General features: G+C 36.4%; 1 protein-coding gene across 1 annotated transcript; it reads left to right on the top strand.

Moving 5' to 3' along the window:
- The first annotated feature begins 349 nt into the window (after nucleotides 1-349).
- MYBL1 (MYB proto-oncogene like 1) lies at nucleotides 350-21,514 on the top strand. The gene is given in 17 exon segments (XM_026842590.1): nucleotides 350-459; nucleotides 461-562; nucleotides 3,650-3,752; nucleotides 3,877-3,948; nucleotides 6,916-7,008; nucleotides 8,052-8,272; nucleotides 10,246-10,429; nucleotides 10,650-10,724; nucleotides 11,806-11,910; nucleotides 13,143-13,376; nucleotides 13,691-14,059; nucleotides 14,576-14,718; nucleotides 15,132-15,246; nucleotides 16,884-17,000; nucleotides 17,087-17,191; nucleotides 19,125-19,304; nucleotides 21,038-21,514. Coding segments are annotated over 17 exon segments (2,457 nt in total). The 3' UTR covers nucleotides 21,167-21,514.
- The last annotated feature ends 803 nt before the right edge of the window (nucleotides 21,515-22,317 follow it).

The raw sequence follows: 22,317 nt of genomic DNA, 5'->3' as shown, positions 1-22,317 counted from the left end.
CCCCTCCCTCCTCCCCCCGATTCCTCCCTCGCCCGGCGCTCGCACAGGTATCTGCCTCCACTCTGGCTTCCGAGCACCAGCTCTCGGATATGAATATAATTTCTGGCTTAGTGGCTGCTGTACGTTCTGTGCGTTCGCTCAGACCATCTCTGCTGTACCTTACCTAGGCAACTCCTTCGCTTTTCTTTCCTGTGGTCACTGAGCCTGTCAGTATCGACCGCGTTGTCTCCGCAGTAGCGTTTCCTGCTGGTTACTTTCCTTCTGCTGGAGTAATATTACTTGCTTTTCTCCTGCTGAGTGGCTTTGGCACAGCCTTGATGTAAGATTTGGGGCTGTCCAGTTAAAGTTAATGTTCAGGCCTGCTGATTCTTCCAGTATTTTAAGTGCACCTACTTTCTCTGATTTGGCATGTTCTGTGATTGAAGATGTCATAATCTAGCCCAAAATCTTCCTGAGAGAGAATGTTTTCCGCAAGAGCTTCAGCAGCAGCCCCAGATGGTTTTGATACATCTTTTGTTTTATTGATATGAAAATGGGTGTGTCTGTACTTTGTATTCAGAAGGTGGGTCTTGGAGAACTGTTTTATTGCGATACTTATTGTCCTTAATAGAAAATCACTTTCTGGAAAGTGATAAAGAAGGATTAGGAATGGGAAGGGAAGAATGCTCAGTGAGTAATACTAATGCATGAGTTACCTGTGGCATCTGGGGTTTACCATGACTGCCATACTTCTCATATGGAATTGGGGATGGCTTCAAAGTTACAGATACTAAAACTGCTTCTGCTTTTTTCCTCTGATGTGAAAAGACTTCATAAATTAATACTCTTTTTCTGCAAAACTGCAACTAAAACAAGAAAGCAATGCTTTGGGTTTCTCGTATAAGGAACAAAGATTCATTAAGGGTCTTTGCTTGCAGAGACTAACTGCTGGGGCTGTCTGTACTCGGCTACCTGCAAGAATCAGCTCAGAGAGAGAATGTTTCGTGTTACTCCTAATCTGTATTTTGTAGTTTAAGAGACTTTCATTAGTGGTATTGCTAACAATAGTTTAATCTTTGCAGAGCTTTAGCTCCTATTATTTCTCACGGCTATGGAGTGCTTTGATGTCATAATTGAAAATACAACTGGTTGTGGATAGCAGAAGAAAGTTTGGTTAGAGATCAGTAACCCTGGAGGAATACTGTGTCAGTGTGTGGGGATGGTATCTCCAAAACTGAATCACTGTAGTTATGAGTTTACATAAAGGTGATTTCAAGATTGTTAATCTAGGTGTGGAGCAAGGAGAAAGTATATTTGTTTTGTATCAAATGAAATTAAGTTTAACTTTGTTAAACTGCTCTTGGCTCTTGCAGTTGGAAGCTTAATTTTTTTTCCTTTAATGGTTCTCAATCCAGAATTGCAAAGACAGTGCAGAACTCATTAAATGCTTACTTTATTGTTCCAGATTGCTTATTTGGTGACCATGTTCCACTTCTGTGCAGTATTTTAGCACAGTTTCATAACTGCAAAGGAATTGTCAAATAAGCTGTAACAGCCCCAAGTGTTTCAAAAATATTTTTAATTGAAAACTTAAGTTAGTAGTCCTGACCACTCATGTATATCTAATTTATAAACTGGTGTACTAGTCTAAACAAGACTGAAGACTAAGCAGTTATGCACATGGAATCAAGGTGCGAGAGAGATTAGTGCCCACTCAGTTGGCCCTCGTGGCCGTGAAGCGCATGGAGGTGGCCGGTGGCTGTGCCGGCTTGGCTGTGGCACACGCTGGAGGTCTCCAGGTGCGGGTTTTTAACTGCTGATGCCAGTGGGGACCCCATGTTGTCTAGTACCTGTGCCAGTGTCACTGCCCTGTACGTGGAGGCGTTCCTGTTTTTTTTAAAATCCCCACAACTTTTCACATAACTGAAAACTCTTTTCTTGAACTAGTTTGCTGTGCGGTGGGTAAGGAGATTGAGTTGACAAAGGGCTTAACCACAAGGCCAGATTCTGGTTATAAGTAAACTATATGGTTTGCCTGGTATGAAATAGGATTATAACACCAAGATATGCTCCTTATAATACTGAGATACACTCTTGAAGTTTGTCGAATCTGTGGAAAAGAGATGGCAAGTAAAAGAAGGTGGAAGGGGGAAGAGAAAACTCTTAGTTACCTTTGAGTTTAAATCCTGTTTTCTTAAGTCCTAAGCCACTTAATGCAAAACTCTTGCAATCATTGTGTTTGCAGCTATTTTGGTAAGTACTGTGAAGAACTTGCTGTTGACCTTTAGAGAATCGTACTGCTTTGTATTTCACTGGCTCCACAAAGTTTTGATATGTTTACGAGTTACTGTTTCTACTGTGTCGTGGAGCCAAGTAGGGCAAATCCAGATATGGTGCAGGTTGTAGGAGCAATGTTAAATGCATGGGGTCTGCAAGAGTCGGGTACATACTATCCTGTAGTAATGCTTTCAAGTAAGTAGTGCTCTTCTTGAATGACCATATATTTCTCTTAGCCACAGAGAATATACTTAATGGAAAATAGCAAATATATTTAAATGGTTGATCAGCATGCTGTGAGGGTGAATTGCATGTTCTGGAAAGTAACGTAGATATCTGCTGTCTAGTCAGTTCTTAGGACACCAGCACAAGTTAATTCCATTACTGGGAAAGGATTTTTTTGACCTTTGGTTGAAAAATTGAAGTGATTTTCAAGGCTGAGCAGAACTAATAAATTTAGTGTTCAACATGAATTTCACATTTATAACGTGCTTTATGCTGATCGTAACATGGAGAAAAATTAAGATTTCAGTGTGAAACTGCTTTTAATTAAAGCTGTGTATTTGGAAGGGAGTCCCTTCTTTGTGTCTTTTCTATAACTAAAGCAGAGGAACGGCCCATCTTGTTGTTAGGCCTAGGTTTCCACATATGTTTGAATTTACGCTGTCTAACATGAGTCACTGACATACAAGTTTAAGTGATATTTCCATGAAACATTTCCCTGTGCTGCCCGTTTGTAAGGCTTTGTTTATCAAGGCTGTGAAGCGTGCATTTCTCCAGTAGATGGAGTATGATCTACATGGAGTCACAGAGGTTGCCCGGTTTCCTGCCCCTCTGACTTAAGAGAGTCAGCACTGGTACGGTAGTTACTGCTGGCATATTTCTGTCTTCAGAGATTTGTATCTAATTCCTGTAACGTTGAGGCAACGCTTTTAATCAAGGCAGGAGCACACTTAAAATCTCAAGCTGACGCTAAATTATTTGGCACCCTTGTGTTTCGCTTTTTGAGTTATGGAGGTGGAACATGTATGTATTTTGTGCACTAACAAACCACTTTCTTATAAGCCTATTTGTGTAAAATAACGATTCAGAAATGTGTTGCAAAAACATGATCTTAAACAATATCTTTTGCTTCAAATTTAAGTCTTGACTTAGAATGAATTATCCATCTATATCTCAGTGTGTGGCCTTGAAATTAAAATTAATTCTGTTCCTTTGACAAGGTGAATATAGGTCACTGCTGGAGGTAGATCTTATGTTCACACAAATTCCATATGTAATTTTAGAACAGTATGTACAGATTGGAAAAAAGCTACAAGTAGATAGAAAAAATAAGTTTTTCAGAGTTATTTTAAACTCTCTATCTCTTTCACTCTTCTGTTGTACTTTGCAGGGAGGAAGATGATGACCTTCAATATGTGGATCATGACTATGAAGTACCACAGCAAAAAGGTCTGAAGAAGATATGTAACAGGGTGAAATGGACACGTGATGAGGTAATACTTTTCTTGGTTTTAGTTTCATTCCTGTATGGTATTGGTAACACATGAAATATGTTATGATTCAGTATTGTATTGGGATGGCACATAACATTTATTGGTTGAGGTTATGTCTTAACAGGATGAAAGGCTAAAGAAGTTGGTGGAACAAAATGGTACAGATGATTGGGCTTTCATTGCTAGTCATCTACAAGTAAGTTGAATCTCTGTTTCAGTTAAGTTCCCTTCTAATATTTATTTACTTTGGTCGTATGTCTAGTTTGGAAATGAGGTTAAATAGAAATCAGAAACATATAACAAGAAATATTTTAACAGATCTTTGTAAATTGGACTTGAGATCTAGCTCGGACCTTGGAGAATCTTAGCAGCTCAGGCTGGGGGTCAAGTGATGGTCTGAAATAATCAAAAATAATGAATGCCTTCTGTCCATGCTTGCTATTTGTTTTAATTCTGGAATATATTCCAGCTTCCTATTGGTTATGTCACTTGTGGTGGTTACATCTACAGTTTGCAGGTTGCTTCTGAAACACTTAGGAGAGTGGGTTGCATTTGAAAGACTGCTTGAAAGGAACACCTTAGAAAAAGGAGGGTGGAGTGGTGTAGGTTTGGTTCCTTTTAGTGTTTGGGGCTTTTTGCTGTGTTTTGGGTTTTTTACAGTGATATCTGTTTCCCGTAAGTAAATCTTTCCACTCGGTATCTTCAGTTGCTACAAATGGAATCTTAGTGGATTTCTTGGAAGCTTCCTCCTGACACTCAAAATTTCTTGTTCTGTTCCAATGGTCAGGTAGAATGATTAAAGGAGCTGTTGGCTCAGACATTAGATGACTCCTCAGCTATATGAGTTGCGCTGGTAGAAAATGCCTATGACTGTAGTCGATGATGTTTGTTTCCCTTATGATTAAATGTTATAAAATGCCTACTATAAAAACATGGCTAGAATCTAAGGCTGAAATCACTACCTAGAAGTGGTATTAAATTGGAATATTCAAATATTAGAAATACAAAAATTACATCCCCCTGCCCTTGTGGCTTTTATAGTATTGAGTGGGATGGTGTGGTTGCATGAAATTCCCGTGTAACTAGGTAAAAATAAACTTGAATTCTAAATGCTGAGCAGCTGTAACTTTTCATTGTTCTTGTCATACTTGTACAACTGTGGTGCTTCTGATTTTTCTTTTTTTCCCAGATGACAAAGTACAGATATCGGAGAATGAACTCAAAACTTCCAAAATTAAGCAGTGCATAAGCAAATCACTATTCCTTATATATACATCATCCCCTTCCAAAATACACTGAACTGAGTGAATGGCAAGGAGAGATACTATCAAAAAGCTTTTACATTAAACTGTTTAAAAATACACTGTTTGGTGATATTAATCTGCAGGTGTAGTATGGAGTTGCATTTCACAGATTTAACAGTTTAATAAAAAGTTCTCCAGCTAAAAACAAACGCTTCTAGAGACAGAAAGCTGTTGTTCCACTGGGCCCAAGTGAGGTTGAAGAAATGCTCCTTAGCTATCATGGGAAACATGTATGAAGGATCAGGTTGCCCATTGCAGAACTGTTGGTGTTGGAAGGAACCTCTCAAGATCATCTAGTCCGAGCCCCCTGCTCAAACAAGGTCAGCTGGAGCAGGCTGCCCAAGACAGCATCCAGTTGGGTTTTGAATATCTTCATGTATGGACATGCCACAGCCTCTCTGGGTGACCTATTGCAGTGTTCAAATTACAAAGCCAAATAATAGAGGCTGGTATAATTAGCACTTACCTTGTTACTGATGGCCTTTTGCTAGAAAAAACAACTTGAGTTCGACCATGTAAAGGCACTCACACTGTCATGTTTTCAAACCCCACTTCATTGTTGTGCTGGGCACAAGTAAACCTTCCCCTCTAGTCTGCCTGAAAAAGCTAAGGTGGCTTAAAGGTGACTCTCAAGAGAGGGAGCACAGCTTGTATTCTCTTTCAGTTTATTGCAGCTGAGGCAGACCTGAAATGATTTTATGGTTTCATCCCATCATTTGTTTTGCTCTTCTCTCCCAGATATGTCTTAGTTTTGGAAATGTCTAGAAGGTGAAAACACTAAAAGGCCACGATTTCAAAATTTTTCTTTCATCAAAAACGGGAGCAGCTATTCTGTATTGAGTTTGTCTTTACAGCTTATCTCCACCAGGAAATTAAGATGTTTTATAACAAACTCTAGTGTGCTTTTAATCATCCAGTGTTTAGTTATAATTAACTTGAAGGTACTGTGATCAATATAATTTTAGATGTAACAGTGTTTTAGGTGTTTCTTCTGGTCTTTGAAGACTGCTTCTTGTTTAACTCCATCTTAGTGTGGCAAGACCTTTACTTGGTAGACAAGCCCAGCAAAACCTTGAAATTGGTGCTTGATATCCAGCAGTTTGTGCTGAACAGAGTAAATTGTTGTGTCCTAGTGTTATAAAGAACGCGCTAGTATGCTGTGCTGGGACAGGCTCTTATCTGCATTTTTCTAAGGACTGGACCAATGTTGAGAGTCCCAAACTTTCCTACAGACAGTTTTTAGGAGGCTAAGTGAAAGCTTGCTTCTCTTTCATAACTGGGAACAATATTTCAAAAGATCCTTAGTGAAGCTACAGAAAAGCACCATCTGTCCTGAGCAGAAAAAGCAATGTTGTTTAATTAGTATGTGCTAGCTAAACTTGATATAAATCTGTTTTCCTTAACACTCTAGTAAAGAGCTGAGAATATATTTGAGACTTATAAAAGAATAAACTTTTTTCTTTGAATGCAAAAATATTTCCTTTAAAAATTTCTTTCCTTATATAGGTTATAGATAATGTCAAAAGCATGTCAATCACATAAAGTTCAGAGAAGGTGTGGAGTAATGAGGACAAAAATAATTCTAAGTTTTTCTTTAAAGAAGAGTAAGTTCTGAATTTGATTATCAAGAACATCGAAGTAATTAGATTAGAACCTTATGCAAGGCTGTTTTTTTTCTGGAGATGATATTTTATAAGCAAATGGAAGAAGAAATAATAAGGGAGAATGTAACTATTTTACTTAGAACAAAGGTCTGAATAAGTTTTAATTTAAAATAAGCTAATAATTCTGGCTAGCTAATATTTAGTTTTATGTATTCAAGAGTTTAACAGCTACACTGTCTTCTAAAACTATTTCAGAATCGTTCAGATTTTCAGTGCCAGCATCGATGGCAGAAGGTACTAAACCCAGAACTGATTAAAGGTCCCTGGACTAAAGAAGAAGATCAGAGGGTAATAAAAACTAATAGATACTGTACTCTTTTACTGTAATAAAATTGACATATGACTGCTAAGATTGTGTACTTTTTCTTAGGTTTCATCCCCACAAAGATGGTGACTGTTGCATCTTGTGACATAGATAATTACATTTCATTGTACTGTGTGAGAAGAAAAAAAATGCAGCTGTTCTTAAGTAGATGGAATGTCTGGTCTGCTCAAGTGTTTCATTCCCCTTTGCTCAGATTGCTAGCTGAACTACTCTAGCTTACAAAGCAGAGGAGATCTCTTTACAGCACTAAATATCAAAGGTCTCATTTACATCTTTTGTTCCTCAAAATCACCAGACTTAAAGGGGTTGGAAATATGGGAAATTATTTCATACTCTACTGTTAAAGAAGCTAGTAGTGGTGTTTTAGACTCCTTTTCTCAACCCCTCTTAATCCACACTGTAGCTTTTTGGCTGCAAAACCTAGACTGCTCTGTAGGGAGGTGCATATATAGCTTTTACGTATGGTATTTCACGTTGATTGCTTATTTCCACTGTTTAAAACTGGTTTAAGATGTTTAAAACTAGTATTTGTCAACTTATGAATATGGTCTTCCTAACCTATTTTTTTACAGTTCTCGTCAGTCTTTTAAGAAAAAGGTTCTACAGTGTAAAAACACATAGAAATGGCATGGAGGTTGGGAGTAGAAGTGTGGGGTTTTTTTCGTATATATGTTGTTGAAAAAAGTCAGATCAAGCGTCTTTACCCGCTTCCTTTTGGTCTTTCCTAATGTCAGCTTATGCAATGGGTGACAGAAAGAAAACTTCCAAATGAATGTTTTCATCAGTATATACTTACATTCTAAACACAGTGAATTTGGAGTTTATAAGCAATTTTTTGATTTCTTGAAAATTAATTTTTAAAACCCCAAGTCACTATTTGCCTCCTTAGGCCTAGTATCTTATCAAGTTGATTTATGATCCTATTCTAAAATGTCATCAGTGTTCTCAGTCTTTGATTCGGAATGTTAGGTACTGCAATTATAACGTGCTTTTGTCTGTGTTCCAGGTTATTGAATTAGTTCAGAAGTACGGTCCAAAGCGCTGGTCTCTAATCGCAAAACACCTGAAAGGAAGAATAGGCAAGCAATGCAGAGAGAGATGGCATAACCATCTCAATCCTGAGGTAAAAAAGTCTTCATGGACAGAAGAAGAGGACAGAATAATCTATGAAGCTCACAAGCGTTTGGGAAACCGATGGGCTGAAATAGCAAAACTACTTCCTGGAAGGTGCTTTTCAACTCTATTTGTGTTAAATATTGGAATACCGAAAGCAGTCATTGTACAAATCTTTTCCAATGTATTTGTTAGTCAGAGAGCATCTGTTGAAACTTACGTCACAACACCTTTATCTTGATAGATACTGATTTTTTTTTTTTAAGATCTTTTGCATTTGATTATGTATTCTTAACAAGCTATAAAACCAATAAAAATCCCTCTAACGCTCTGCAGGTTCCTTCAAAAATCTTCCTGATCACTTAGAAAAAACTGTAGTAGAGCTGAAGAGAGTAACTGCAAGTAATCGTGGAAGAATGCCTTAACATCCTATGACTTGATATCAAAGTGCCTTCATTAATATGCATTTGGGGGTGACTTTCTCTTTGGTTTAAGACTATAAATTATTTTTTTTAATTTATTTTTTGAGGAACACTTCCACTTGAAAATCTTAGTAACCTTCAAAAGTCAAGGCTTAGCAGTCATGCATTGCAAAGCTACTTGGTTACTATGTAGTCTCTAAGTTAAGAATGAATTGTACGCGTTGTTCTCCTTGTCTTTGTTTCAAGTGTGTTTGCCAACTTATATGCTTGTGAAAAACAAAATTATAGTGTATAAAGAGTTTGAAATAAATTTTTTACCTTGTACTGTTAATTGAAACTCCATGTTAAGCTGTCCCTCTCTGAATTCAGTCTGTGTGTTCAGGAGGTGACTGTCTAGCTGTGCCTAAGAAATTTCAGCACTTGTTACACTGGGAGAATGAGTCCTTAGAGATCATAGAATCAGAGTGGTTTGGGTTGGAGAGGACTTTAAAGATCATCTAGTTCCAACCTTTCTGCCACAGGCAGGGACACCTTCCACTAGACCAGGTTGCTCAAAGCCTTGTTCAATCTGGCTTTGAACATTTCTGGGGTGGGGGGGCAGCATCCATGGCTTTTCTGGGCAACTTGTTCCAGTGCCTCATTACCCTTACAGTAATTTCTTCCTTAAACTGTGTGTTTCAAAATCTTACATTTTGATTAAATACACAGTCTGTGAATCACAGGAGGAGGAATGGCAAGGAATGGATTGCATCTTAATAGAATTTCAGAGAGAGAAGATGAGTTTCTAAGGACAGAAGCATTCCTAATTCACTACCTTATTTGTTGCAAATAAATCCAAGATGAGACTATCTTGGCTAAAGGTTGGTTCCCAGGCCTATAAGATTAGTAAAGAGGCTAATACTAGTGGGATGAAGAAGAGGAATACTTACAGTTGAGCTTAAAGCATTTTTAATTTTGTGTACCCCTCTCTAAGGCTAGTAATAATATTGCTAGTATTTTAGATTGTAGTGTATTCATACTCTACTCTTGCCTTAATTTGTCTAGTGTTAAAAGTGGTTTCAGCCTGCTTGTAAAACTCCAGGCATTTTCTTTCCAAGGGGAGTGATAATAGGTATTGGTCTTCTGCCATACCTGTTTTCCCCATACAAGATCAATGGCACCAAGAAGTAGTGGGATGTTCTTCTGTGAAGCTGCACATAGAACTCGGAGCTGGGAGTGCAGGCTGTAATTTTTTTATAAGAGATGTGTTCCAGTGGCAAACACTAGCCACAGTGCCCTTATGCTGTGGGACAGAGGGTGATTGCCTTAGCTTCATGTTCTGCAGATTTGTAGGAGAGGGTAAATAATGTAGCGACAGAGAACACATGGTTGTTCCAAGTATGGCAAGAAAAAAGGTTTTCACTCATGATAATAGAACAGAGGCTTTCTCTTTTGCTAATTTTAATTTCCTACAGACTTGAAGTTCAGTAGAAGAAAGTTTTGAAAAGCGTAGCTTTCCTAGTGATTGTGCCAAAATCCCACTCATAATAGAAGTCTCAGTCCAAGCTGCTGGAGCTTTCTGGATTTATGGCTTTGGATTGACCTACTGTACAAACCCTGTAAATTATGCTATATATTAAACTTTGAGATATGGAAACCAGTCACTGTTGTACACTTTCATTTTAGGACTGATAATTCAATTAAAAATCACTGGAATTCAACAATGCGAAGAAAGGTGGAACAGGAAGGATATTTACAAGATGTTATAAAGTCTGAAAGAACTAGTTCATCCAAACTTCAGCCCCAACCTTGTCTGACCATGGAACACTTGCACACTCAGAATCAATTTTATATACCTGTTCAGACACATGTAAGTTCAAAATCCAGAATAATTAGTATCTCTAAGTTTCAAATAATTTATTTGGTTTGGAGTGAGAAATTGAAAGAATCAATATCTGTTCAGTATTTTTGTGATTTTATGGTAACTTAGGATTTGTAAACCATAATAAATAATTGATGTACAATAACCTAGAGGTAATTTTATAGCCTCTTTTTCTTTAGGGTTTGTAAAGTTCTTTATGTCTTTTTAGATTCCAGCATACCAGTATGCCTCACCAGAAGGCAGCTGTCTAGAACATGCTTCAGCCTCTTCCAACTTAGTTCAGGTAAATTGTTAAAGGGCATTGTAAATGAAGAGAATGTCTTGTGTATTAGGTTGTAAAATGAAGAGTTTAAAAACCTATAACTTCAAAATGTCTTTAAGTCTTTGTCATTCACCTAAATTTATGTAAGTGTTCCTCTGTAAGTAGGTTTGCTAGCTTAATTGGTAGTTCTAGGCAGGAAAAAAAGGAGTTACCTTTCTACATCTCAGAAACACAATGGTTGTGCTTATTTCTGACAGAAGTATGGCTTAAAACATTGCCAGTTAAATCTTTAGGTTAAAATTATGACCTGCTAGTATTACCCGGCTTCTGAGGGATTTAAAGACAATATTTTACTACTTTTATATATGTAATAAATATAATCCTATCTGAAAGACACAGTTCAGATAACTTCCTGTGACTTACACTTATGGCCATGCTTTTTTGTTCTCAATAGCTTTTGTTTTTTTCTGACTGATAAACTTCTGTCAGTCAGCTGAAGATGCTCTTTTGCAGCATTCTAAATGCTGAAGTATTGAACAACTTTAAAACGAATACCTATATTTATAGCAATAATAGAAAGTTGTAAGGAGGTTAAAAACAAACCAACCATCCCAAGCCAATTAGTTAATTTTCTGACAGTAGTGATAGGATTGCTTGTGTTGGATACTCTGTCAACAAATGCTGATTTGAATCACTTTTTTGCACACTTAGTGAGGATAAATAACTCAAATTTCTAGAAAGTACATGAAAACATAAACACATCTACCAAGGTGCCAATGTTGTTGCTTCTGTTGAAGATAGAACTGAGTGACTTTTGGTTACAAAGTGCTATAGCATACTGAGCATTTACAGGCCATATTAGAAACATGTTAAAATACTAGCTTGTATATCACTTTAAAATCAGATCCACCTCCTGGTAATTGCTGGAGTTGTTTTGCTTGCAAGTGGCTACTGTATTACAAAATACGATACCTCTCGAATAGCTGTTTCCGCTATGTGTGGATTTCTCTTAAAAATGTAGCTGTGTTTTAATGTAGAATCTTTTCTGTGGAGGGATGGTGGAGGTGGAAAATAGTAATGACTTCTTTCTTAAATTTTTCAGGAGTCATTTATTGATGATGATCCTGATAAAGAAAAGAAAATAAAGGAACTTGAATTATTACTTATGTCAGCAGAGAATGAAATCAGAAGAAAACGAGTGTCTTCTGTAAGGACTGTAAATTTCTGTAAATATTTGAATATGCTTTACTAAGATTAATCCTCAACAGTTTAGTAATGGATGTTTGGTTTTGTGTAGTGGTTTTTCACCAGCCATTCTAAAATCAAACCTATGGCAGTTGGGTTGTGAAACAAAGTCTGTGTATTAGAATTGAGGCAAATAATTTTTAGTGCAGTTTTCTAAACTTTGAAGACAGCAGAAATGTGATCTGCAATTTGGCAATTGTTCCTAAGACCCAGGATTTTAGTCCTTTTCAAGAGGTAAAACATTTGTTGATATCACTGCTGTTCAGTATTACAGATCAGCAATGTTGATCATCTGTTCAACAGAGAAAGCTGAAAAATACATAGTTTTGCCTTACTTGATTTCAAAATATCCTGTAGATTATACTTTTATCAAACTTCTGTGTGAGTGCTTGCAATACTTAATAGCCACAACTGGACCCAATAAACAGTGTATAGATTTGCACAGCACAAAATTTATGTGTACTTCAGTGGAATGGGGGAAACTTGCAGATGACAGTCATTTATTTCCTCAGGGACAGAGGGCTGTGAACAACATCAGACACCTAACCATATCGATCACTAACTTAGATTACAGGTGAACTTCCAGTTTAATGTGGTGGAGCTATTCCTCGCATTCTCTTGAAACAGTGCGACATTCTGCTCGTCTAGTGGAATCTGCTTTGCTTCTAGATTTCCAGGGAAAATCAAAATCTGTTTCTTAAGTACTAAGCAGTGTACTAAAATGGGATAACCATTTAGAAGTTGAGTAAGTTCTCAGTGCAGAATCTGTGTTTAAAAAAATCAGATCAAACAAGAAGTATTCACATTCTAGAAACAGTTTCTAATCTTAAAATGTACCTGTGTTCTGTAGTGAAGATGACCGTAATATACTGATGTTCAGGAACACAGGAAACTTGCATAAGAGATAGCTTCCAGTGCAACCCATAATTACCTAAGTTATAAGCATGTATAAGATATGAATGAGAGGTAAGATAAAAATCTCACACAATCTGAGAATGATGAGTATGTTAATGTAAGGAGAAGACTAACTGCGTTAATGCAAACAGATAATTAGTGTTTGAAAAAGCAAAAAATAATAGTTATGCTTAGTCTTTCCACATAACTACCTTATGTTTTTCCTCCCTGTGGTCACATAATAGACTCTTTTCAACTTGTAAGTTAAATAGGATTAACATGTTTCTTCATACTTTTTAGCAAGCTGGAAACATACCTTGTTGGTCTGGAAGTTTTGTCATGGAAGATTGTGTGTCTAATACACTAAATAGCCTTGGGGAACAAACAAGTGACTTCTACAGCATGGATGAGACCCACGGCACATCTGTTCAGCAGAATTCACCCCCTAAGTATTTGGCCGTGGAAGCAAATACAATGTTATCATCTCTACAAACCATTCCAGAATTTGCAGAGACACTAGAGCTTATTGAATCTGTAAGTCTGTATTTATTCTAAAAAAAATTTTATTTAGGAACATCAACTTCTCCATTATGTATAAAATACTCTTGAAGTTACCTTATGCTATACTTGTCTGTAGTTTCACCTGTATTGAGGGATTTCTTTTATTACCTGTTTTAAAAGAATTGTTTTTTAAAATATTCAGCATTTTAGGATTGTGTGGAAGATACAGGGAGAGTAATTCAGTATATGGCTTTTAGAGGTAGAGAGCTGTTAGATTGGCTTGGACATTGTGAAATAATCTTGGATAAGCCTACTAGTGTTTGAGTGTTTTACGTCTTGCCTCACAGGATCCTGTAGCATGGAGTGATGTCACCAGTTTTGAGCTTTCAGAGGCAGTTGCATCTCCTGTCAAGCCAGCTCCAGTAAAACTAATGCGGATTCAACACAATGAAGGGGCATCTGAGTGTCAGTATAATGTCAGCGTTGTGCTTGATGGCAAAAAACACAGTAGCATCAGTGGCGAGGATGAAGCAGTTTTTCCAGCAACCCCGAACTTAAATAAATTCAGTACTCCGCCTGCTATCCTAAGAAAGAAAAAGAGATTGCGTGTTGGGCAATCACCAGTTAATGAACTGAATGATGGCTTGTGTAATGATGCCATCAATGTTGCACTAAAGCATACACCGGTGAAAACACTACCATTTTCTCCATCACAGGTGAGTTTATTTTTAAATATGGCTAAACTATGAAGACTGCAGTAGTTGGATTATAAATTGCAAGTACTTTCTTCCCTAGTCATACACTGTAGCCTAGACAGATATGTCCAAAAATGTCTTAAAACATCTGCATAAGAGTAGATATATATTAAAAAAAAAAGAATTGTTAAATAACCTATTTCCTTTATTTTGAAGACTCACTGGCGGGGGGGGTAGGCAGTGGGGTGGCAGCAACTTATGTCTCAGCTCACACTTTCTCATGCAAATAATTGTTGAAAGACCTATTGTCTCTGTGACCTAATTAAGCAGTAGGGATTTTAAGGAGAAAATCAAGGTTTCAGAGATAAATATCACAAATATTATGGAGTGCAAGTCAAAGATAGTTTATTGGGGCTTGTCATTAAAAGCCCATCAGCTATATTCCTGTAATTTTTTTTTACTGCTCAGCACAGTGAAGTTTTGTCCTTTAAGGTTGCTTAGGTGTTTTTTTGGTTTTTTTTTTTCTCTTGTGCTTAGTTTTTCAACACTTGCTCTGGAAGTGAACAATTTAACCTTGAAAATCCTGCATTTACATCGACTCCAATCTGTGGGCAGAAAGTTCTTATTACAACTCCTCTACACAAAGAAATGACACCAAAAGATCAAAAAGAAAATGTGGGGTAGGGTTATTACATTTCATAAATATCTGATGGTGTTGCTCAAATAAAAGCAAATTTTTCTAAACATTGAGAAATAAATCTACCTGTATGCATACTGTGGGATGCGTTTTAAAACCCCTAACACTTAAATACTTGTCTACAAACAAATTGGCTTCCTGTTTTTAACTTAACAGAAAGTGACTTGTCCTCAGTTAAAATGCTTTCCTTTTAAAAGTACTGAACAAAATCCAATTAAAGTTTAATATACCTGGGGTAATGTTATGGTGATCTTAATACTTTCAGATTCATGGTGGTGATATGTATTGTGTAAATTAAGGTATTTAAAAATGTTTCTTAGACTCATTTTATTACATTACTTTTGATAAAGTAAAATATTAAAATCCATGTATGAACACTTTTCTATGCTTGAATAGTTTTAGAACTCCCACAATCAGAAGATCCCTTTTGGGTTCAACACCAAGGACGCCAACTCCTTTTAAAAACGCTTTGGCTGCTCAGGAAAAAAAGTATGGTCCCCTCAAATTTACGGTATGTGGTGACATTGTTTATTTTCTTCTTTGTCTAAATGCTCTCTTGTTTTTGAGCTATTATAAGCCTCAGCATGGTCTCAGAAATAATTTTCTAACAATGCTGTTGTTTCAGTGACTTCCCATCTTATACTAGAGAACAGCTAGAATGTACTTTTCAGATTTTGTATGTAAGACTAGTATCCTTCAGTGTAGTATGGAGGCATTGTCTTTTTGAATGGTGTTTGGTACATATATTTATTTGATCCATAGTAATCTTAAATGCATTGGTTCTACATTTGTGAGTTTTAAACTTGTGTAGCCTTGCTAACACTGTATCTTTTACAAGGTAGAATTCTGTTTTTTCAAAAGAGAAATTGTAAGTGAGAGAGAGTGAATGGGTGTAGGTCCTACAACTGGATCATCTAGTAAGAGCAAACTGGTGCAAATAAATGTGACAACTTTATTATTTGTAGCAACTTTCACATTTGACTTGAAAAATTGCATTATCTTTGAATCTTCTGGACTATGTAAGAGCGGAGTTGTTTTCTAGTTTTGATTCTTCTACAGTGCTAGGACTGAAACTAAATGTTTACCACAGCATGCTAGTATTCTGAAATTTTTTTTTTATGGGAAGATGTTTGGAAGTGTTTTATGCTTCCTATGGGCTTACTTGAGTGAAATGTACAATTTTCTTCATCCTAAAAATGAAAATCTTAATATAGCAATTCATGATTCCTCTGGTTCTTCTGCCTGTCACAGAAGGCCTTTTTTTTGGTTGACTATGGATAATGTTACTTTTTGTTTGTTTGTTTGTTCCAAATGAATTCAATTTTTGCTCTCTTCCTAGCCTAGCTAAGGTATGCTAATGCATAATAACTTTTGGAATTCAGTAGACATATGCTTTTCAAGTTCTGAAAAAATTCCAGCCAATATATATTGACTACTTCTTTTCTGCGAACACAGAAGGTACCTCAGACTTTGCCACAGGGCTTGGCACCATCTGTGTTACCCTATAGATTCACAGTCTCTAACTATGCAAATGGAGTGGTTTGGCATTCCTGTTTCTGTCCACTATTAACCTCCTGTTCAAAATCAAATTTTGAGGGCTTAAGGGAATTCTTCTCCTGTTGGTACACAAAGGAGCCATCTGTATGGCTTCTGTGAAATTCTGTACTGTACTTAGGACTATCAATGTCTTATTCAAAGATTTGTGTTAAGATTGATATAAATTCCTTTCCCAACAACAGTCATACTTTTATAGTACATTTTTTTAGTATGTTTGTATGCATGTGTATATATATACATATATGTGTTTAGTATAACTATATATGAAGTATTTTCCATTTTGTCTATGGAAAACCATTGCTAATAAATGCAAACAAGTAGTTTGCATGTCTTCTTCAATGCTACCTTGCATTTTCTGAGGCACTGTATGCATGTATATGTTTTATATGGCTAGAAATAATGTGGAGTAAAATGAATTAAAAGATCTGCATGGCATTGAAATTTTCATCTTCAGTAGCTTTAAATAATTTTATCGGTTGCTATATTTTACAGTATCTCTTTTCCGGCACACATTAGCTGAAAGTAGAATATGGTAAAAACTGGCAAGTAATAGACTTCCTGTATTTTCTTCTCCAATTTTAATTAACTTAGTCACAACCACTTGCCTTCTTGGAGGAAGACATTAGGGAAGTTTTGAAAGAGGAAACTGGAACAGATATATTTCTCAAAGAGGAAGATGACACTGGGTATAAAAGCTGCAAGCAGGAGGTAACATTACAATAATAATTTCAGATTGGAGAGAACTGCTTTTAAATAAAAATTTACATTTTTTCTCTGCAAAATGTTTATTGTAGCACAACTCTGTTAAAAAAGTCAGAAAGTCACTGGTCCTAGATCCATGGGAGAAGGAAGAGGTTGGTGCCCAGCTCTTCACAGGAGATAATAGTTTAGATGTACAGGTAAGTAGTAAACTACTGAAGAGCATCACTGGCAGCAATATTAATAGAGAACTGAGTATCTTTCACTTTATCAACTAAAATAAAGTGTTTGGATTGGGGCTAGATTAATAAATCTAGAAAGTGAAAATCATCTTTAGTTTGAAATACTACTTTAAGTACTTGTTCCTTTCAGGCCTTTAGAGCAGGACTGGTAAAGTAATGTGGATGCTTTGCATATTTGCTGTTAGAGTGAGGCTGCTTCCATGCTGGTTACCTATGAACTTAAGCATATATGGCACACTGACGCTCTCTGTAATGCACCGGGGAGATGGCATTTGCCCCTGTGTTTTGCATGCTTGGCACTCTAGCAGACATGTTCTGAAGATACGTAATTGCACGTTAGGCAGCATGTTTTTTCTTTTTCTACTTCATGTAGTAGGGGAATACTTTAAGAAATATCAAGCATGTAGAAGTTGAGGTTTGTGGGCTTCCTCTGCCTGAAGGAATTTGAATGCTTCTGCCTCAACAACCAAGATGAAAGTTCAGACATGGGGCCGTTTTGGTCCCTCAATCCTTTAAAACATAGCCCAATATTTTTCCAGTTGAGTGGTTGAATAGATTAATCTTTAGTATGTAGGAAAACTTTATTCTAATCTAGTTCTTAAATTAACGTATGCATGTGATTAATTCTGAAAGAGTAAATGTCTGTGACTCTTGATCAGGTATAAAGCTATATTCAAGAGGTAGGAGCCAAAGTCCTTAAAAAGAACAGATGCTTAAGTCATATCCCTTTCTGATTATTGTAGCTGGTCTTCTAAATTCCCTTCTTAAATGCCTCGTAGACTCTGTGCCAAGCCTCGTCTGTCTGCTGGGTGTTAGGTGCTCTGCCACCTAGTGGAAATTCCCCAAGAACATCACTGTCTTGTGAGGAGCAGCACTGCTGCAGCCATTCCAAACAGAAACAAAATGCCCGGTGTTCTCTTAGTAATGTCTTGTTATGACATGGTGTATTGTCCATCACTGGCGTTCCGGTTATAAAGCTAAACCCAAGATGCACTATGATGTTGTGGCATATTAAAGGTAGTGAACTGGGGAAAAAAAAAAAAAAGCTTTTCCTCTATTTTAATAAGGGATGCAGGTGCAACAAGAACACTCGCTCTTAGCAAGAGATAGTGGTAGTATCTGATTTAAAAATGAAAATGCACCAATCCTTAAGTAGAAATTGTGTGTCCATGTGATGGTAAGTTGAGAGTAAGGTCTGAGGTAGAATAAATATGTAAAGGTAGTTTAATGCAGTTTAGTGGATGTTTTTGTAAGCAAACAAGTACATAGGCCACTGTTACTCTCATCTAATTTCACTCTCTAAAATTGCCATATACCTTTCTTCTGCTTTGCTGTAGTGAATCCGGATTCGTTTATTTTCATTTCCATAGGTATCAGCATATAAAACTCTTCTGGAATGATCAATCCAGTGCTTATTTCAGTTCTTAAAGCAGTTCCTCCCCCTGATATTGATGTGCTCTTAATTTTTTTTACTCCAGTCTCCTTGTGCTTACTTTCACAAGGATTGTACTAGAAATTAATTACAAGCTCTTTTCTTGAAAACTGTTCTGTAGTTACCACTTTATCAACTCTTGTTCTTATCAAAATGTAATTAGCTGTAGTGTGGCTTTATATGAAAGAAACTCTACTCAGTAATGCCTAAATCATGCTAGCAGCTACTTGTTTTACTGTGCTCAGTATTGACTATGAACCCCAGCATAGACCAGGCTAGTTCTTCATATACTGTTCATTACTTTTTTATTTTCAGATTCTTTCCTAGGTCTTTCTGATAGTAATTGCTTTGTTTACTTTTGTTGCTTCTCTGATCTCAGTAATTGAAGACTTTTTTTTTTTTTTTTTAATTAAATACTAATTGTTATTCCTGTTCCCTACCCTCTTTTTTTGTCAATAGTCAGAAAATGCATACACCACATCTTTATTAATGATACCATTGTTGGAAATACATGACAACAGATGTAACCTGACATCAGAAAACCAGGATACAAATCCAGCAAACAAAGCAAATGCAGTAATTAAGAAGAAACTGAATGCATGTGCTTCAAAAAATGTCAAAATGGAGAAAGCTCTTCAGGTCTGGATGCAAAGAATTCTCTTAGTTTTGTTAGGAGGTTAAGAAAGAATTTTCTTGTGGTTTCTGTCTTATACTGTCTAGAATTGTTCAATTCAGTGATCTAGTGTTGATCAGTGTTTCCATGATCCTTATTTCTTGTAAGTTGGTCATTTGTCCACAAAGTGTTTATTCATAGATAAGTTCTTTAAATACAACCGTGATGTTTCATGAGTGGCCTCTAAGATTTAAATGTGAGAAAAACCAATCAGGATAGGGTAGACCTAGGTTTGGGTACCCAAGCCTAGCAGTAAGAAAACTTGACTTGGTGCAGACAAAACCTCTGTAGCACCTAAGTTTCTCAAATTTTGCTGGTGTTTACTTCATAGTAAGCCCAGTGGGATTCATTAAGCAGAGTTCATCCACAGGTTCTGTTTGGTATTTTTTCTTGTAACATGTCTGTTCTTGTACATCTGTATATTTTCCATACTGTTGAACCTGCAGAACCTATTTTTTTGCTGCTTATGTCTTGACCACCAGTTTTAGGGAGAGATTCTCTTTGACCTGACTTGGTACTTGTTCCAGTTTGCACCATAGAGAGTTAATGTATGAAGTTTTTGTGTCTTCTCAGAATCTCTACAGCTCTGTATTTTTATTTTTTTTTTAAAAAAAGGCAGGCCACCTGGAGCCTGATCTTCCATGTCCCACTTAATTACTTTTATGATGATGTGTGTTTAAATACAGAGATAACAGTATTACTTTCTGATCCTTTCTTATGAGAAGAAAGAACAAACCTCATTTAAGTGCGGTATTCCAAAAAAAGAATTACCTGCTGTGAATTGCAGCAAAGGCGAATACATCTGGCCCAGCACTATGCCCTTAATACTTAAAAGGGAAGCTTAGTCATACTATACTCACAAATATTCTCACTGAACCATCTTTCTCTTTTTGCTCTTTCCTCTGAGAAATTCCCACTCAGTTTAGTGGCCTCTCTAACTATGAGTCCCTCCCATGAATCGACTCCTGCTAAATTTATAGAGAACCTCAAATGGCTAATTTTCTCTGTGCATCTAACTCAATGTGGGAGGGAGAGAATCTTGCATTTGTCATTATGCTACAGTCTGCTTGTGTCAGATCCAATTTAGAGCTGCTACAAATCAGCTTGAGATTCAATAAATTATGTAAACATGCAAGATTTCTTCATGGAAGAAGCAGGATTGGTGGCTCGAGTATTCTTCCATTCATTATTTTTATTCCTAATTCCTTTGCCATTTCTAATATATTCCCAAAGCATCTGACCGTTTTTCCACAGCTGCCACTTTGGTTCAGTGAAGTCCTTCACAGCATTCTTTTTCAGCTGCCAAACCATTTTGCCTTCCTTGGTGTCCCCAGACAGCTTTCAATAATGTATTTTTCTGCCTGTTGAACCTAGCACATTTAAAGGGGAAGATATCCAAGGAGAAGATGACTTAATTAACTTCCCTTTTATGTATCAATTGTTGAACTAGTCTCTTTTTAAGAGCATTTTTCATTTTGTGTGTTAGAATTTAAAGCATAACACAGACACACTGCTGGGGAGCTGGATTAAGGGGTGGAGGGGGAGCTTTGTCACAGGTTTTAGTATTGTAGAACTAAATCCTCAGTAAAATATAGTATTGCTAGACTTTGATAATTTATTATTACTCTGGAAGGTTGTACGAAAATTGCTCAAGTATTTAGTTAAAAGAATGTTTTTAACTGAATTTTATTTTATGCAGTCAAATTGTGAATGGGAAGCAGTTGTTTACGGAAAAACAGAAGACCAGCTTATCATGACAGAACAAGCAAGAAGATATCTGAGCACATACACTGCTACCAACAGCACTTCAAGGGCTCTGATACTGTGATGGTCACTGCAGCTGACAGCCATCTCTTTCCATTAAAACTGATACAATGTTGAAGGCGATTCCAGCACAGTACTTGTGAATTAAGTCTTTACTTTGAGACAGTCTGCCAAGGGAAACCTTAAAGCTACCTTAAAGCTTCCTTTCTTCTTTTGACTGACAAAGAACAGATGTGAAGCTCTCATATTCTTTACAAAGGGATAATACAAACAGTTCTGCAATGAATTTCTTAAATATTAAAACATTTTAAAATACCCTAAAACATGATAAAGAATGGTTAAATACATTGCAGTACTGACAAAATACAGTTTTTTAGGTCTATTTTTCGTATTTATTCTTTTGACTTGCATTGCTTTTTATCTGTTAGTGCATTTTCAATATAGATTAGGTTTATAGGTTGTTACTGGTTTCCAAATGAGCAACATACATGACTGAATGTGCTTTTGCTTATGTAGCATTTTTCTAGTATATTAAGAAACACAATGGAAAGGAGTATAAAGGAAGGATAGAAAGTTGCACTACTAATTTTTTTGGTATGCTGCAAAACAATGAAATTAACTACAGTGTTAAATATATTTATTTGCAAATGGTACTAGAAGTAGGCAGAGGAGGGTGAGTTAGGTTTTAGTGTAAAGCATCAGTATTTTCTTCATAAATCTCAAAATGAGATGATTGTTGAATGTATTGTACAGTATGTAGGAACAGGGAAAATTTTGTAAATTGGAAAGGAGTTTGTTTTTATAATTTATTTTCATTTTAAAGCTTAAATGTAGATATTTATATGTATGCAGGTTGTCTAGAAGCCAACGTTGTTTCCTGTTAAAACAGCTAAAATGAAAAAAGGACAAGTTTAAAGTATGGAATAGCAGAAGAATTACAGTGGTGAAGTGTACAAATCTGTACTGTATGTTACATCTACATAAAGATTGCACTATAACCCTTAAATCATGTTGGTCTACAAAATAATTACAAGGTATACCTGTATTATACAGCAACTGTTTCCATACCTTGTTTAAATATATTTAGAAAGGAATGGTAGGGTCCTTTGTGTGACCCAGGAGTACTTCATCCTGCATAGGTACTAAAAACTAATGCAAAAAAAAAAAAAAAAAAAAAAGAAACTTGGCACCTTGGATCTCCAAACAATTGTTTCT

Source organism: Athene cunicularia (genome assembly GCF_003259725.1).
Source record: "Athene cunicularia isolate RWA chromosome 2 unlocalized genomic scaffold, athCun1 chr2_part1, whole genome shotgun sequence".
NCBI classification, from domain to species: domain Eukaryota; kingdom Metazoa; phylum Chordata; class Aves; order Strigiformes; family Strigidae; genus Athene; species Athene cunicularia.
This window is presented reverse-complemented; position numbering and strand designations above follow the sequence as displayed.